Here is a 16,730-nt window from a genome sequence, read left to right on the forward strand (position 1 = left end):
GCGGGGGACGTGAGTGGGTGCCCGGGAGGCGACACAGCTGAGACACCGATAACGCAGGAGGGGGGACGTAGGAACGTGCGGGATGGAAAGCTCCGAACCGCTCCCGGCTGCAGCTTTTCCTTCCTTTTCATTTTCCTTCCTTTTCGCAGTTCCCAGGCTGCCGAGGTGTTGCTCGTTCAGGACTAACCCACACAGATGGACACTTAAGGAAAAAAAAACAAAACAAAACAAAACAAACCGAAACATGTCGCTGCTCCAACAGCCATCTAACTCTGCTGCCGGAGCCCAAGGCAACGCATACATCCATTAACCTCTGCCATTGCCATCTAAGATAGAGTGGACAAAACTACCTAAATGCGAAGGTGCTGCTTGGGCGCTGGGTTTTTTGGTTGAACATACATAGTCATTGCAAAGCAGAATGCCTACTCTCTACAACAGCATAATTAAGCAATACCAGGGCGTTTACCCTTCATGATAACACCCAGGCAATTGCATATGCAAAGAGGGTCCCATCCTGCAAATAACGCCATGCAAGTGGAACAGTGTACAGACATACTGTCCTGGCCGTGTTTTCTGCCTACACGGGCGTTCATCCAAGTCCTGCTGCCGTGAGAGTGGGTCAGTGCTGGGCCTTACACAGCGATCGTGAACTGCAAATGTCATTCATGCCAGCGAGATGAAATAAGCCCTTTCAAGCTGGCAGTGCTGCACTCCTGTCCCACAAAGAACTATTTTCCTCGGGGGAAAAAAGTGTTATTCAAAGTGGCAGACAACTGTCAGAGTTGCTTGTTGCATCCTGGCCCAAAGCAGGGACAGACAGCATTGGAAATCAGCATCTGGTATCAGAGAAGATGAAGTGCAGCAGCATTTATTCTCAAGTTACCTAGCAAAGAACCTGTAGAAAACCTCTGAGCTGTGTACGTAGAACTGTGTAAGTGGTCAGTAGCACATCATTTTGTTAGGCATATACAATAAACCAGCAGTTGCTACCAAAACCTTTATTATAAAGCCTAAAAAATTATCCTTGGATAATTCTATTATAAAAAGTGCCATCACTTTTGCATGCAGTGCTAAACTCTGCTTCTGGGGAAAAAATAAACCAACCCAGGTCTCTGCCAGCAACAGAACAGCTCATTGCCGCTTACATTTCTGACAATAACACATAATACAATCTCCTAGAGCATTCATCTTCTAAAATTCTAACAACTTCAGTTTTGAGACAAATTTGCAGATATCGCTGACGCTTACCAATGGCATGCAGACTGGGAATCACATCACATCTCGTGTAAGCGCTGGGAATTAGAGTCCACTACACTTCTTCATGTCTCAGGGGCATCGTTCACATCCAAACACTTCACTGCCACTTACACTTTTTTCTTGTTTGTGTATTAACTAAATTAGTGGTTTTGGTTTGACTTTCCTAAGGCCTCACCTTGTCTTTTGCGCTCTGATTTCTGCAAATAAAATTTCATGATGTGACCAGCTGGATGGGGAAGCCAGTTAAAAGGAATGTCCATTTTCCTGTTGTTTTCATTCAGAACTATGCCAACACATCAAAACAGGTTCCTGTTATGAAACTGTATGAAAATAATTGAATAATGCTTTTCTTTTTCTGAATCCCAAGCTTTGTCTAGATAATGAAATTACAAGATTTCTGGACCCAGTTAGTATAGGTTAGCAGCAAATGGTGGTTTAAAGTAAGATGATACGAATTACCTGCGATGCTGAGGTTCCTTTGTGGTTGCACTCTCTCCACCTCAGCCCGATGCGGTGCAGAGCTGCAGTTTTCCAACTGAAAGCTTGGCATCTCTGTCAGCTTCAAGGCGGGTTGTGCATTACAGCCTCTGCTCCCGAGGCCATCCAATGGCTCAACCAGCGGCGTTTGTGTTCATGTTAAGGATCAGTAACTGCCACATTGCATACCTCACCCCTAGGGCTATCAGGGTTGTTGCAAGTGTGTACAAGGCATGGTAGATCTCATGGGCAATCTTCAAAAGCTGTGGTCTGCAGAGTGTTTGACCCAGGGCTTTAGGAGATATAAAGAAAAAGGGAAGGGAACCCACAGCTAGCCCTGCACCAAGGAGTTTGAGGAAAAATAAACCAAGATTTTCAGAGCTATCAGCATCATTTCTGCTTCTTTCTTCCAGCCCAAGCCTGGCTGACAAAGCTGCAGTCTGGCTCCATGTTGCACCACCCAAGATGGATGCTCATGGTCCTCACATCCCACTCTCAGAGCTGTTCCTTCCTCCCAAAGCAAAGTCCAACACGCAATAAGATTAAAAACCTCTACTGCTTGTATTACCTTGTTTTATTTTCCCAAAACACAAAATGCATCTTATTAACCTCTTCCTGACCTTCCAGACCCACATCTTTTGTTTGCATCTCTCACCCTTTGCTCAGGCCTGGGATTGGTGACTCAGCACGGCAACATTTGGCCTCAAACAATCCTGCCCATAATAAAAACAACAGTGAAACCAGCCAAACCTAAAACCCTGCTCTCAGATAGTCCCTTTCCCTGGTGTAACTCCAAAACCATTGGAGAGGTGGGTTTTACCCACAGTCCCAGGCAAGTGCAACCTTCCTGAGGAATTTGGAGCCTGCCTTTGTAAAAAAAAATCACTCCAGATTGCAAGTCAAAAGGCCAATAAGCACAGAGTACCATGCTGGCCAGGCTCCAGGACAATAACCTTGTCAATGCACAACCAGCAAACGAATAAAAGGTGTGGGTGTGTAGAAACGAACCCTGCTGACCTGTGTGATGAAATGTTGACTGAAGGATGGCTGCTCTCTGATTATCACCCAAGTAACAGATCAAGGACTGGGCCAGAAGGTTTGGAAGAAGGATCCTAGGAAATGTGGGCACCCTGACCATCTTCAAAGTCAGCTGAGAGAGCTGAATGGTTTCACCATTAAAACATCAAAAAGTGCTTTTTTTTGCTTGTGTTCTGCTTTCTACAACCAAGACTGATAAAGCACTCTAGCTGCACTCTCAGCTAAACATATGGAGGTTTTTGCTCATATTCCCCTTGGAATTTGAAGAGATTTGAGCAAGCTGAAGGAAAATAATCTGAAGAACACTATTAGCTGTTGAATTCATATTGCAAATATAGCAGGCAGAAAGTGTAAGGTTCGGAAGGTGTTTAACGAGATGTCATTGTAAGACTTTCAAGATCAGCCTGGAACAGCTTTGCAATGCACAAAAGAAGATACATACAAGTGTATTTTTGCAGTTTCTGGGTAGGGAAGTGAGTGGGATTACCTGCAGAAAAGTCCATCGTGAGGAGGAGATACTATGTGTAGTACTACGGGTATTAATTTCTAAAAACACCACCTGGGTAATACCATATCAAAGAAGATTTGCTTTAAAGAGTTGTGGTGGTTAGATGATGGGCTAACTGAAAGCTGTCTCCAGAAATTAATGAAGGAAGGAAAGAGTCCAGGCTGAGGTGGTGGAAAGGATCCTGAACCAATAAATACTGCCCTGTTACAGGGCACAGCTGGAGCTCCGACGACTCAGGGAGCTGGAAAACCACTGCCATCTCAGCGCTCCACAGACCACAGAAGTTTTTCCTTTATGTTACTTGTCAGGAGCTTTCTGAATACTGAAAACAGGTTTTAATACCTGAAACACTTTTAGCTTCCAGAAGAGCGGGCATGAGTCAGCGCCAAGTGGTCTTGGAAATCTCAGCCTCAACGTGTTGCTTATGTTTATGACACTCACTGTAAACCTGAGAGCAAGAGCTGTGCTCTGAGCAGAGATGGGAGTCAGGGGCTCCCCTTTCCTATGAGGACCAGATAGTCCTTCTTGCAGGCATGAAGTCAGCAAGCTTCTACAACACACGCTGGGAAAGGGGTTGCAGCGGTTCAAAGGGGGAATGCCCCCTATTCAGCCCCTCAGCATCACAGAGTGTGGATGCTGGGAGCTGAGGCTCCTCTGGATGTTTCTACGCTAGAGAGCAGCTGGAGAAGGATTTCTAGAGCTCTGGATGAGATCCTGGGTACCAATTTCCCACTGAAGCCTTATTAGAAGTCCCAGTTCAGGGACAAATGCCTCTCTCCTGGCATTATTTGCCGACGACCCTTCAAGCACCAACAGGACATGTTGCTGTAATTTAACTAAATTAAATCATACCAAATCTGCTAAATGTGGCTGGTAGAGTTGTATTATATAGGGCAGTCACCATTAAGTAAAATGTACTAAAAATGTGGATAAACCTCCAAAGAGTTGCACCTTGCTGGAATTGCATTGAATATATTTTATTTCTTGCTATGAAGGCTCGCAGGAAGCCAGGGAGGGTCCTGGAAGTGCATGGATCGCAGGACTGGTAAACCTGACAAAGCAGCTACCCTTGCATTTAAGCCTGTAAAATCCTGATATAGCAGCATATCCATTTCAGAGTTTACTTCATAACAAACGGAGAGGGGGGGAAAAATGTTTCAAGTACCGTTTTGCCATGTTTCATTTGATGTCACATTGGTTGTTTAGTTTTTGCCTGCAAGAGACTCCACCTCCTCTAAAAGTTCCCTTACACCCTGTAGAGAATTTATCCCAGTACAGCTCCTGCCTCACACTTAACACTTATACAGGCAAAGAAAACCAAATACCTTCAGTCCTGCTGCAGACTTGGAAAACTGATGCCCTGAAAAAGAAGTATTCCCATTTGGATTGAAGTGTTTTCTGGCTTGATACTTCCATTTATATTTTTTTGGCCCTAAAGAAAGGAAAACATCGCCTGACGCTGACTGGGAAAACACCTTCCTCACCCGCTCTTTTTTTTCTTTCTTTTTTTAGAGGAAAACAAAACTCAAGTTGGGGAGAGTTTCTCTTTATTTTTTTGCTATTCAAGCATAGGTTAAAATGCCAAGCAAGGAGAAGGCCCTCGCTATCGCTCATCTCCTCCTAGAACTGCGTTGCAACACTTGAAAAACAGGATGAGAGGACATGAGACATCTCTTTTTAACGACACTTAGTCGTATGCATGGGGATTTACAAAACCAGCATCTACTGTAAGAAAATGAGCAGATGCCAGAAGATTTTATTTTATGCTTAGCCAAAGAAAAAAAAAACATGAGCAAATTTTCCATTTTAAATGCTAGCAACACTTTGAAGGGCGACACCCTCGAGGACAGCAGCAATTGGACATCAGTAACCCAGTTTACCCAACCGGGATGGCAAATTGCTTTGTGGGCTATCTCCTATTCCTTCATCGTTATCACATCCATCATCGGCAACATCACCGTCATCTGGATTATCCTTGCGCACAGGAGAATGAGGACTGCCACCAATTACTTTATCGTTAATTTGGCTCTTTCAGATTTGCTGATGTCTGCTTTCAATACCATCTTCAATTTTATTTATGCCAGTCACAATGTCTGGTATTTTGGCGAGGAATTCTGCAGGTTTCAGAACTGGTTCCCCATCACCGCAATGTTTGTCAGCATTTACTCCATGACAGCCGTGGCTGCAGAGAGGTAAGAGGCGAATGGAGATAAGGTCTGAAAAAGTCTGTTGTGATAAAAAAAACTATTGCAATACTCTGTACAGTTGTCCCCCACCTACCATGTCAGGTGCCTTATCAGCAAACCGAAAGGAGTGCCAGGCAAGTAGCCTATGGGGTTAGATGCTAGTTATAGCATGAAAGAAAGGCTCCTCTGTCTTACTCTGGTTTAAATCACATCCAAATCTGTACCGAGTGGAAGTGGCTGGTATTTTATTATTCCCATGTTACTGATGATAAATTGTTTCCTGGTCATCCAGCAAATTCTTTTTTTGTGTGTTTTTAAACCAAAAGAAAGACCCAACATTTGGAGAGAGCTGGAGCAATGTGAGCGTGCTGTGGTATGGCGAAAGTATCAGCATCCACAACCCTGCTTGACAGTCCAGCAAACCACCAGAAATAGTGGGGAATGGATCAGAAATGGCAGTCTGCTCCAATAGTTCACAAGAATGACTTATTCCAAGAGGGAGGAAAGTAGTTACAGTGATTTTGTTTGACTTCTGAGGTAATCTGTTATTTTCACAGTATTATCTTACATCTGCCAAGTTGCTTTTACTTGAGCTTAAATTTGTGGAGTCTGAATGTGTTTCCAGTTCATTGTTAAGTAGCGTAACACTGTTTGTCTTTTTACTAGAAAGCAGCCAAAAGTTCATGGGAATTTCCTCACTTAAAGGCAATGACATGTAAAAGAAGTAGAGGAGGTTAAGTTCCCTTCTAGGCTCTCTGCCCTCTTTCCTTCCTGTCTTCCCTCTGTAACTTCCACTCTCTGCCTGGTGCTGGGAACTTCTGGGATCTTTTCCATCCTATGTCCCTACTGCAACCCCACAGCAAAGGTCTTCCCCTGGGTAGTTGGACCCAGCATCCAGAAATACCTGGCAGTCATTTATAAAGCCCTCCAACTAACTTTGCCATTTCCTTCATGTTTCCTCTGCTCCTTATCGATCTCTCGTATCCATGAAGGGCCCTTCCAGCTCCCTCAGGAGTGGGGCCAGCATTCCCCTGGAGCCATCTGAAAAACATTGCTCTGTGAGTCATTGGGGTCACATTTGTAACTCCTGCCCGTGCTTGCAGCTCAGTTCACCCCAGCACACCCAGGGAAGCAAGCGATAGGCAAATCAAACCAGATTTTAAAACTAGCAGGAGAAAGAAGGCTTTGCCCCATGTGCATGTAACACCCGCTGAAACCTGCACTGGAGCTGGGCATGGGGCACAGCGCAGGGCAGTGGCCCTTGTGGTCATTGGAAGGATCACTAACAAGCACAGGGGTGAGCGATGTGTTTATCAGCCTGCAGTTGTCCAGACGAAAGCAAATCCCTATTTAGAAGCAACGACAGCTTGATTTTAGACTTGAATACTCCTTTGCTGTTCCTAGCTGTAAATCAGGGGTTGTCGGTAACTGCTGTTTTATACGTGTGGTCTGCCAAATAATTTATTATTTTTTTTTAATAAATCCATTTCAGCCTGTCCTCATGCCTCCCTACTCTTGTTCCTTGGTGACTTTTAGTGAAAGTACCTGTACAGCCAAAATCTCTTTAGTCATACGGCACAGATCAGAAAGAAAACTTGGCATCTTTTCGCAAACCATATTTAGCTATTCTTTGCTTAGCCTTAAAATAGATTCTGACACTGTCTCCTGGAAACCCATGGCTTCCATTTATTGTTATGAGGACTTGAGTTCACTTGGGCACCGTTGTTTAACTTCGATAAAACAACGTCTTTTGAAGTAGTTTGTTGTAAAGAAGAAGGCTACAAAGTGACAGCTCTATAAGTCATCTTTGCCATGGAAAAGACCCTGGCAATATTGCTCACTGCTGGGTTTAGGACCACTCTGTTTCCCTATTTTGGGCTGCAGTGTGTACTGGAGCAACTATTTCCACTGCATGTTTTCCACAGCGCTCCAGGCAGAAATGTAGAATATCAGCTCACATTTCACGCTGCAGTTAGCAAAGTTCCCTAGGCCTTCTTAAGAAAGCATACAAAGCATCAGAAATTCAGCTTGTTTTGTCTGCATGGGATAAGGACCACAGGAAGGGTGCTGGAAGCATAGTCCCAGCATCCCGGGATGTCACAGAGCACGGAGAGAGGGCACAGGGAACACGAGCAGGGGGGAAAAGGCAGCCCTGCCATGGAGCAAGAGTGGCCAGGAGATCTCAGCAGATCTGGTAAATCTCCCAACTTGCAGGAGCTTGCCCAAAAGTGTGTCTTGCCTCAGGAGTACACCTCTGGCTGAGTAGGAAAGCCTCCACCCAGCAGCCCTGTAAGACCTTCGGTACCTGCAACACAGGCTGCGGCGTCAGGCTGTGCCAGCAGCACAGTGGATGGCACCAGTTATACCCAGGACTTGTCATTCACCAACAGACAAAGAGTATGGATTTGGGCACTTCTGTGAGCAAATATTCTGGATAATATTTGCCAATTTATTCCTCCCTGACCAGATTTAAGCACTGTACAATACTGCTTACAACGAGCTAAAGAAAAGCAAGGTGACATGAAAATTTTATAGCTAAATAAGGCTCCGCTGCCGTGCAGCTCTGGCTTCCTTGCTGTGCTGTCTGTCCATGCAGCTGCCCTCTGTCCTGCAGCAGCAGCTGGGCAAAGCTCCCTCCCAACAGCCTGGCCAAGAGACAGCACAGAGTTTGTCAGCTTTTCTCTACAAAAACCAGGAGGCAATTGGCATTTTCCACTCTAGTTTGCTTTTGTAACAACCGTGACGAAGCGTACTGAAAGCATGACAAGAAATGCATAATTGATTATGTACTCATTACGATACCACGTATTTCTACACGGGGAACTTAAAACCAGAGAGCGCCTCGGGCTTGAGAGTAATCTAATAGTCAGATGTGCCATGAGGGCTCTGAGCAGGTGTGGGACAAAAGGGTCAGCTTTTCCCTTCCAACGCAAGCACAAGTGCTGCAGCATTTACAGGCAGAGGTAGATGGCACAAGAGTTTTCCACAGCTAAAAATTAGTGGGGAAAAATTCAGAGTAAAGGATACTCAAGACTCCAGTCTGCTGTTGTGGTAATACAGGGCATCAGAGGAGATGGACATAATTAGGGGGGAACAGGGTGTTTAAGCTTTTTTTTGGTAGAGGAAAGAGAGAAGTCATGGTATTAAATAGTGCATAACTCCAAACTAGCACAAACAGTTCAGCACAAAATTTCAGACCAAACACATAAAGCACATTAAAAAATAATTAAAAAAAGAAAAAAAGAAAAATTCAAAATAAGGGGAACAGAAAGATCATATGCAGAAGGCACAGATGACTGCTTCCTCCTCACATCAGAAGCATCCATCCACATAGGTTTAATATATTCTGCCTTAAGTCTTGCAATCATTCTCTTTAGAAAGGATTTAGCTCCATCCAATTATTTATAGCTTGGAACCTGTCAAAATGTCTCTATAAATAAAGCTCACCACACTGTCTGGTGAGCCTTTACACTTGCTATGTCTGTTGTATAGTTTACCAACGCAACTATAAAAGCATTACCTGTTTTTCTGGCAGGTACATGGCAATAATTCATCCCTTCAAGCCCAGGCTGTCTGCTGGAAGCACCAGAGTCATCATAGGGATAATCTGGCTGGTGGCTTTTGGGCTTGCCTTCCCCCAGTGCTTTTACGCCGAGATCACGTTGGACAATGGAACCACAAAATGCATCGTCGTCTGGCCCGATGATGTCGGATCCAAGCACCAGCTCACGTAAGAGAAACAAAAAACTCCTCATTCATGCAAAAGTTAACTATGAAATTAATTTAATCTCCAAACCATTGGCTACAGGCAGTACTGGGAGAAAGGGCAGGGGGAACCATGCAGCAGGGGAATATTGGTCTGGGGCAGCCCATCAAAGCCCAGTTTAAGCCAGCTGTGGAAAAAGCTGCCAGGTGATCATGCTCAGGGTAAAGAAGGGTGATTCACCATCGTTCCCTGCTTCAAAAATTGGTTATAAGATCTAGAAACCTTAGATACAGTGCTCAGTGGATTTAAGAGAAACCAGTGCAAAAAGTCTCTAAACAAGCAATAAATCCTTGTTCCAAAGATTTTAGATTTTCTTTATCTTTAGGCAGGAAGAAACTGTACATTTAATACTGAGAGGGCATATAATTAGCTAAAAATTATGCTGCTTTTTGTGGGGGAAGGGAAAAAAAAAAGAAGAAGAAGTCAGTTTTATAGACTGACTTATCTGGGCACACATCTGTGCTCCTAAAAGCTCCTAACGCTCACAGCAACTTCCTCCTGCTTTAAAGCAACGTTGTTCAGACAGATGAAACAAGCCATACCCTGCATTTAGGGAATCTGTTGTGATTAATCATTATTCAAAACACATGGTACAGAGAGCAGTTCAAGAAATTTATCAAGCAAAACATATTTATACAAAGTAGTAATGGAAGAACTGCGGAAAAGGAACAAATCGATTAACAAAATGGAAACAATTTTTCAAACCAAAACCAAGTGCTAAACTCTCCACATCCATTTTTCACTATGAATGCTTTTGTCCGGCTCCATTTTTCCCTTCTTGGTCTTCATCTCTGGCAGACAGCTGGATGCCTCCTACGATTAGTTATTACCAAACTGGTTTTTCACACTAACATATGCCAAGTTCCAGGAGCTTCGTGAAAAGTTTGGCTGAGCTGCAGCACGTTCAGCCACTGGCGATCAGTTGTCACCAGTCTACAGAGTCACAGAAGAGTAAGATTAGGCTCTCAACACGTTGGGTGACTTTCCTCCTAGGGCACCTTGTCTGGTACCCCGTGGCACAGGAACATGGCTGGGGAACACAGTGTGCCAACCTCCTGTCGACTGAGGAGGAGGATGGTAGATAATCACTTGTATAAAAGTAACTGATTACTGTTTCGTTCAGATGAAAAGCATGGGGTTTATTTCTCCCGCATCTACAGTTTGGGAAGGACTGATAGAAGAGTTTCCCAACATGCCAACAAAATCTCTGTGGGCTGGAAAGGCTGATCCTGAACACAGCAAATAACAGGGCAGGGTCTCCCTGGGATCCCCTGCTGAAAAGCAGCAGCTCCTGAACACGGAATATCACTTCATTCACCAGCTCGCTCTCCCTGAGCAGCCTCAGATTTGCAGGTTTCAGTAGCTCTGATAGAACGGAAGTTGGAAGCAGCGCTCCCCAGAAATAATTTTGAGTGATGGATCTGTCAGGGCAAATGCCTGCAATACAGACCAGGGAGAAAAGGCCATGTGCAGTCGTTCATGTGCTGGTCCAAATACCAAGGAAAATCAATACTAAGAAACCCAAAGGAAAAAAGAAAACCCACAAAGAAATGGAGAACCTGGTTCCTCTGTTGACTGTAGGTCGTCCAAACTCTTCTTAGTTGATTAAAACCAGCTTTCAAGATTTCTTGATTTCAGAACAAAGAAAAAGCCTTTTTTGCAGGAAAAATGTTGATAATTATGATAGAAACAAGTCAAAAAAACCCCAAACAATGCAGTACTGTGACTACCAGTGTCTGAGAAATATTGGATAAAAATGGACTAAATTTGTAGAAGTTTAACCAAAATAAAGAAACTTAACTACAGAGGATTTTTTTCTGGTGACAGGTTAACTTTGCAGCAAATTAGCAAAACTACAAGACTAAAAGTTTTATCTTGCCATGTCACACAGAATCACAGAATCTTAGGAGTTGGAAGGGACCTTGAAAGCTCATCCAGTCCAACCCCTGCCAGAGCAGGATCACCCAGACCAGGTCACACAGGAACACGGCCAGACGGGTTTTGAATGTCTGCAGAGAAGGAGACTCCACAACCTCTCTGGGCAGCCTGGGCCATGCTCTGTTACCCTCACAGTAAATAAGTTTTTCCTCATATTCAGATTGAACCTCCTATGCTCCAGCTTGCACCCATTGCCCCTTGTCCTGTCATTGGCTGTCACTGAGAAGAGCCTGGCTCCTTCCTCCTGACACTCACCCTTTACAAATTTATAAACATGAATGAGGTCACCCCTCAGTCTCCTCTTCTGCAAACTAAAGAGACCCAGCTCCCTCAGCCGCTCCTCATAAGGGAGATGCTCCACTCCCTCCATCATCTTTGTGGCTCTGCACTGGACTCTTTCAAGAAATTCCTGTCCTTCTTGAACTGAGGGGCCCAGAACTGAACACAATATTCCAGATGTCGTCTCACCAGCGCAGAGTAGATGGGAAGGAGAACCTCTCTGACCTACTCACCACCCCTTCTGATACACCCCAGGAGGCCATTGGCCTTCTTGGCTCAAGGGCACGTGCACAAGCTTAGGCTCCCACCCTTTCCTCCTCCTCCCAGGATGGGAACTCTAAAAGCATTTCCGCTGTGCTCCATACATGGTATTAGGCCTTCGAAAGGACCACTCCGAGGAGACTTGGGAAGGGTGGAAAGCTGGCAGTGTTAACTTGCCACATTTCACAAATACTGTATTTTTCTATATGAAGCCACTGCTCTGACATATCACAGAATCACAGAATTGCTCGGTTGGAAAAGACCTCTGAGATCATCACGTCCAACCGTTCCTGTCTACCCCCTAAACCATATCCTTAAGTACCTCATCTACCCGCTCTTTAAACACATCCAGGGATGGTGACTCCACCACCTCCCTGGGCAGCCTGTTCCAGCTTCTGACGACCCTCTCAGTACAGAACTTCCTCCTTATCTCTAACCTGAACCTCCCTTGGCACAGCTTGGTGCCGTTTCCCCTTGTTCTATCCCCATCACCTGGGAGAAGAGACCAGCACCCACCTCTCCACAACCTCCCTTGAGGTAGTTGTAGGTGGTGATGAGGTCTCCCCTCAGCCTTCTCTTCTCCAGGCTAAACAAGCCCAGTTCCCTCAGCCGCTCCTCATCAGGCTTGTTCTCCAGAGCCCTCCCCATCCTTGTGGCTCTTCTCTGAACACGCTCCAGAATCTCAACATCCTTCTTATAGTGAGGGGCCCAGAACTGAACACAGTACTCGAGGTGCGGCCTCACCAGTGCCGAGTACAGGAGGATGCAACCACCCTAAAGAGCAAACATCACCGAGCGCCCCAAGACCCATTTCAACAGTGCTCTGCAAAGCAGTTGACCCCACTCCCTAAAGCACTGAGTAACTCCAGAATGTTGTCACGCTGAGAAGGGCCACACACACCCAGCCTTTTGCGGTCATCGCCAGCAGCGTGTGCCAGAGCCCTCCTGCCTAAGCCTAGGTTTTACAGTGTTTATGTTAATTTGACAACGGCTCTAACCAAGTGAGCAGGTTGTTCCCTCCCCATAAATGGTGGTTGCTTAAAATAATCAAACTCCAGCAATAAGGGAACCAGCAGAAGCAGAAGCTTGTGGGGTAAATGGAAAGCTAGGAAGGGCCGAGCTAAAATACAGCTGAAGGAAATGCCAGCGCTTTCAGCTAGAGCAGTAACCAAGTAGCCTGTTGGTGATATGATATGATATGATATGATGCATGCAGTCACAAGTAAAAACAGCCAGCAACACAAATACAGCAATGACTGACACTTTCTGCATGTTGTAAGCAGGCAAGATCCTTTCCTTGCTATTTGCAGTCTTCTCTGCCAAGTTTGTGCATGCTGTTAGTAGCCAGCTACATTTTGAAGTCCCTGATACAGGGTTTTTTTCCACTGTTGATGAATTAAGCTTTTGACACTATTGCATTCATCAAATTACTCTGCAGTTTTTGAAATATTCCTTTTCCGTATCTGTGATATAAAGGTTCATATTTTTACAACCACAAGTCTTATCTATCTCTCTTTCCTGACTGCAGTGGGACAGCAAAGTTCAGGGCAGGTGGCCATGGACTGTAACCCTCTGATAAAAGATAAATGATGTTACTCCATCTTGAAAGAGCAGTCAATCCAGTCCAAAGACTAATCATCACAAGAGAGATGAGCTTTTGCTGTTTACAGAAGTTCCTGTAATGATGTTTGTAGGCAAAATTTCTCCTTCTTGATGCTTTGGGGTTGAAGTTAATTGAAGCCAGACATACATGCCTAAAAGGCAATTTCTGAAAGAGCTCCTCAAGAGACATACTGAATGTGAAAATGTGCTTATTCTTCTCTTTCAGGTATCACATTGCCGTGATCGTGTTGATTTATTTACTGCCTCTAATGGTGATGTTTGTTGCATATAGCATTATAGGAATTACTCTGTGGAGCAGTGCGGTTCCAGGCAACCACCTTAACAGAGTCCGCTACGAACACCAAGTTAACGCCAAAAAAAAGGTCAGAAGTGAAACTTAAAAATACTTACCCTCAGCGCACCAGCTCTGCCAGCTCCAATTCCAAAATGGAGCTTGCATTTGATACAAAATCTTGTGGGACTGGGCATGAAAGGTTGATAAAATATTTTGGGCCAGGATAAAGGGCATCACCCAGCAAGTATTTTAAAAAATGGTGATCTACATGCAGCAGCCGGCCTTCTGCAAAGAAGAAAGGCTCACACCGGTAGGCAGTGGGCCAGTTCCCATCAGTCCTTAGAGAGTAAAACCTGGTGTCCAGTGAATCTGCACATCACAGGATAAACCAGGCCCAGGAATAAGACACTGGTTTTGTTCTTCTAGTTTGTGAAGACCATGGTGGTAGTCGTGATCATTTTTGCTGTCTGCTGGCTGCCCTATCACATATACTTCATCCTGGGGAGCTTCAAGGAAGACATCTATCAGCAGAAGTACATTCAGCAGGTTTATCTCGCAATCTTTCTGCTTGCCATGAGTTCGACGATGTACAACCCCATCATATACTGCTGTCTTAACCAAAGGTGAGTCGTGTGCACCTGTGTGCGCAGAGAAATTAAAATCTCAATCTGAAATAGCATAAAATCTCTGGAGGTGAGAAAACTGCTTTTCAACCGCACTCCATAGGCCAGGTAGACAAGTTAATTTATACTCTGCTAATAATGTGAGATTAGCCACACCATGCAACTGAGATTTTAACTCAAGCTTTAAGATTTTCTGCCTCCCAGTAAAGCACAGGCAGCAGGCATATGATCAGCACAGCCACATCTGCACCAGTTTCCATACGCAGGTTACCTTATTTCCAAGGAAGGAGAGAAGACTCTAATCCCTGCAATGCATCTGCTGACCTAATGCCAGGCTGACTTAACCACTCACTCCTCCTGTGCCCCCACCCCCCAGCACAGCCCTGAGCCCCCCACGCAGGCACTTGGCTCGTCGTCTTGGGGAGTAGGAGCAGCCCACAGGTGACCTGCCGAGACTCCCATCTGGGCACACTGCCACCAGCGAGCAGCTGGGAGAGCACAACCTTGTTGTGCCAAGAGATGTCTCTCTTGCTCTGCGCTGAGAACGGGCTGCTCTCGGGACGCTGGTGCGGCAGACGCTGGGCTTGGGGAGCTGCTCTGGCTGCCCTGCAGGTCTCCATGCCAATTCCTGCCTGCACATCTCACTGCTAGACCTCTCTTCAGCTCACATCTCTCTTCACCCCAGCTGCACGCACAATGAGCTTTAAGGACATGAAATAGTTATTGGCACACGTCTAGAGCAGTTTCACTGGGACTCCACCGCTAAAATGCCTAACTCCAGAAGGATGCTAGGAGGCTCACTCCTTCAGAGCGTTTCAAACAGTATCCTGCTGGTAAGCTTGCAAAAGAAGGCAGTTTTAAATGCAGATTAGTTCAATGTGCTGCAATGTAAAACATCCATACTTCTCCTCCTCTCTCAGAAAGCAGACAGCTTCCCATTTAATTATTCATGGTTTTTAAAATGTCTCCAATAGGTAAACACATGTATTTTCCTCAGATGCTGTTATCAGCACATACTGAGCACATCAAACATCCTGACATTTCACTGATCTTATTCATTCACTTAAAATATAAGGAAATCTGATCATAAACTCTTATTGCTCTTCCCTCCATGGATTTATACATTTAGCTCTGCAAGTAGCTTCTTAAATTTCAACAGAAATCTTTTACTTCTATGGTCATTTAGAGGTAGAACCAAGTCATGCGTTTGTTCTTTGTGCAATTAAAAAAGATCAGTTCACCATTTAATTTCTTCTCTCACATTTACAGGTTTCGTTCTGGCTTCAAATTAGCCTTCCGGTGGTGTCCATGCATAAAAGCAACTGAGAAAGACAAACTTAAACTTACGTCCCCATCTATTTACCAGACAACCCACAGGAAGTCCAGAACAAGAAGTTTCAACACAGAAACTCAATTGAATGAGAAAGAGAAGACATCGTTTACCCTCACCCAGCTAACGCTTTGATTTTCTCCTCACGGTTCTGGCTCTATCCTAATACACCATTCCAAGGCAGCAGATTTGCGGAAGCCTGAGGCAGGTCTCTTTTTCTGGAGCAACTGTTTCCTAAGGGACTTTTTCAGATGCCATCAGCATTGAAAGCAGTCTGCTGATAATACTTCTATCCATGTAGGTCCAAATATTACCTAGCTATGGCTGTAAGTTCAGCCCTCCCTTACACCAACAACTGGCATACAGACCACAGAGATTTTGCCACGAGGTCAAAAAAAGCAGTGAAACTTGACCTGAGGCAGTGCCAATCAGTAGAATATCAATTACTCTCTTCCAGATGATGATCTCCTGCTCTCTGTTCCATCAGTACACTTAAATCTGGAAAAGAGATGATGGAGTAGAAAGGCTGGAGCACATTTGGCCCAATCTGGATGGACTCTTGGGGCTGAGTGGGCAGCTAAGTCCCATGGCTCAGCAAAGCCAAGGCAGACAAGACTGTGGAGCAAAGCTTGTTTACAACAAAGGCAAATAATAACACATCCAGACTGAAAGACACGTCCTGAAAATTTTCTGAATTCTGGGATTTTCATGCCTGCAATTTCACCAGCGCCATCTCTCATGAGTTAAAATTGAGAAACAGTTCCTTCAGATGTCATAATTGCATGGATTTCTATAACCTTGTACCAAAATACAGTGCTATTTTCCTATTAAACTGTGCCCAACTGATTCCTCCAACTCCACATAGTTAATTGTAGTGCCTAATTTGGAGAATGAGGCTCTCTGAGCAGTCAGTAGCCAGGTGTGGGATGCTCACTGGCTTGGTCAGGGCTCATGGATCCAATCTGAATCCACCTCCTTTACCTCCTCTTAGTCCTAACCACAGTCTGACCCATCGCTGCCTTTTCCCAGATAGTCCCTTCATCTTCCCTTTCCAGACTTAGCCCATCTTTATCATCTCTGCTCTTCTTGTCTCAGATATGAAAATAAAGGCTGACATATGTCATCTTCAAAGCCCGAGGCATTATGTGCAGGCATGCAAAACTGGAGAAA

The 16,730-nt window shown here is 44.8% G+C and overlaps 1 protein-coding gene across 1 annotated transcript; it reads left to right on the forward strand.

Moving 5' to 3' along the window:
• Nucleotides 1–5,068: 5,068 nt before the first annotated feature.
• TACR2 (tachykinin receptor 2) lies at nucleotides 5,069–15,695 on the forward strand. Its single transcript, XM_010185170.1, has 5 exons — nucleotides 5,069–5,472; nucleotides 9,002–9,196; nucleotides 13,539–13,695; nucleotides 14,034–14,230; nucleotides 15,500–15,695. Exons 1-5 carry the CDS (start codon nucleotides 5,069–5,071, stop codon nucleotides 15,693–15,695), a joined length of 1,149 nt encoding a protein of 382 aa, XP_010183472.1.
• Nucleotides 15,696–16,730: the final 1,035 nt, after the last annotated feature.

This window comes from Mesitornis unicolor, unplaced genomic scaffold (genome assembly GCF_000695765.1).
Source record: "Mesitornis unicolor isolate BGI_N332 unplaced genomic scaffold, ASM69576v1 scaffold21545, whole genome shotgun sequence".
Lineage (NCBI taxonomy): Eukaryota > Metazoa > Chordata > Aves > Mesitornithiformes > Mesitornithidae > Mesitornis > Mesitornis unicolor.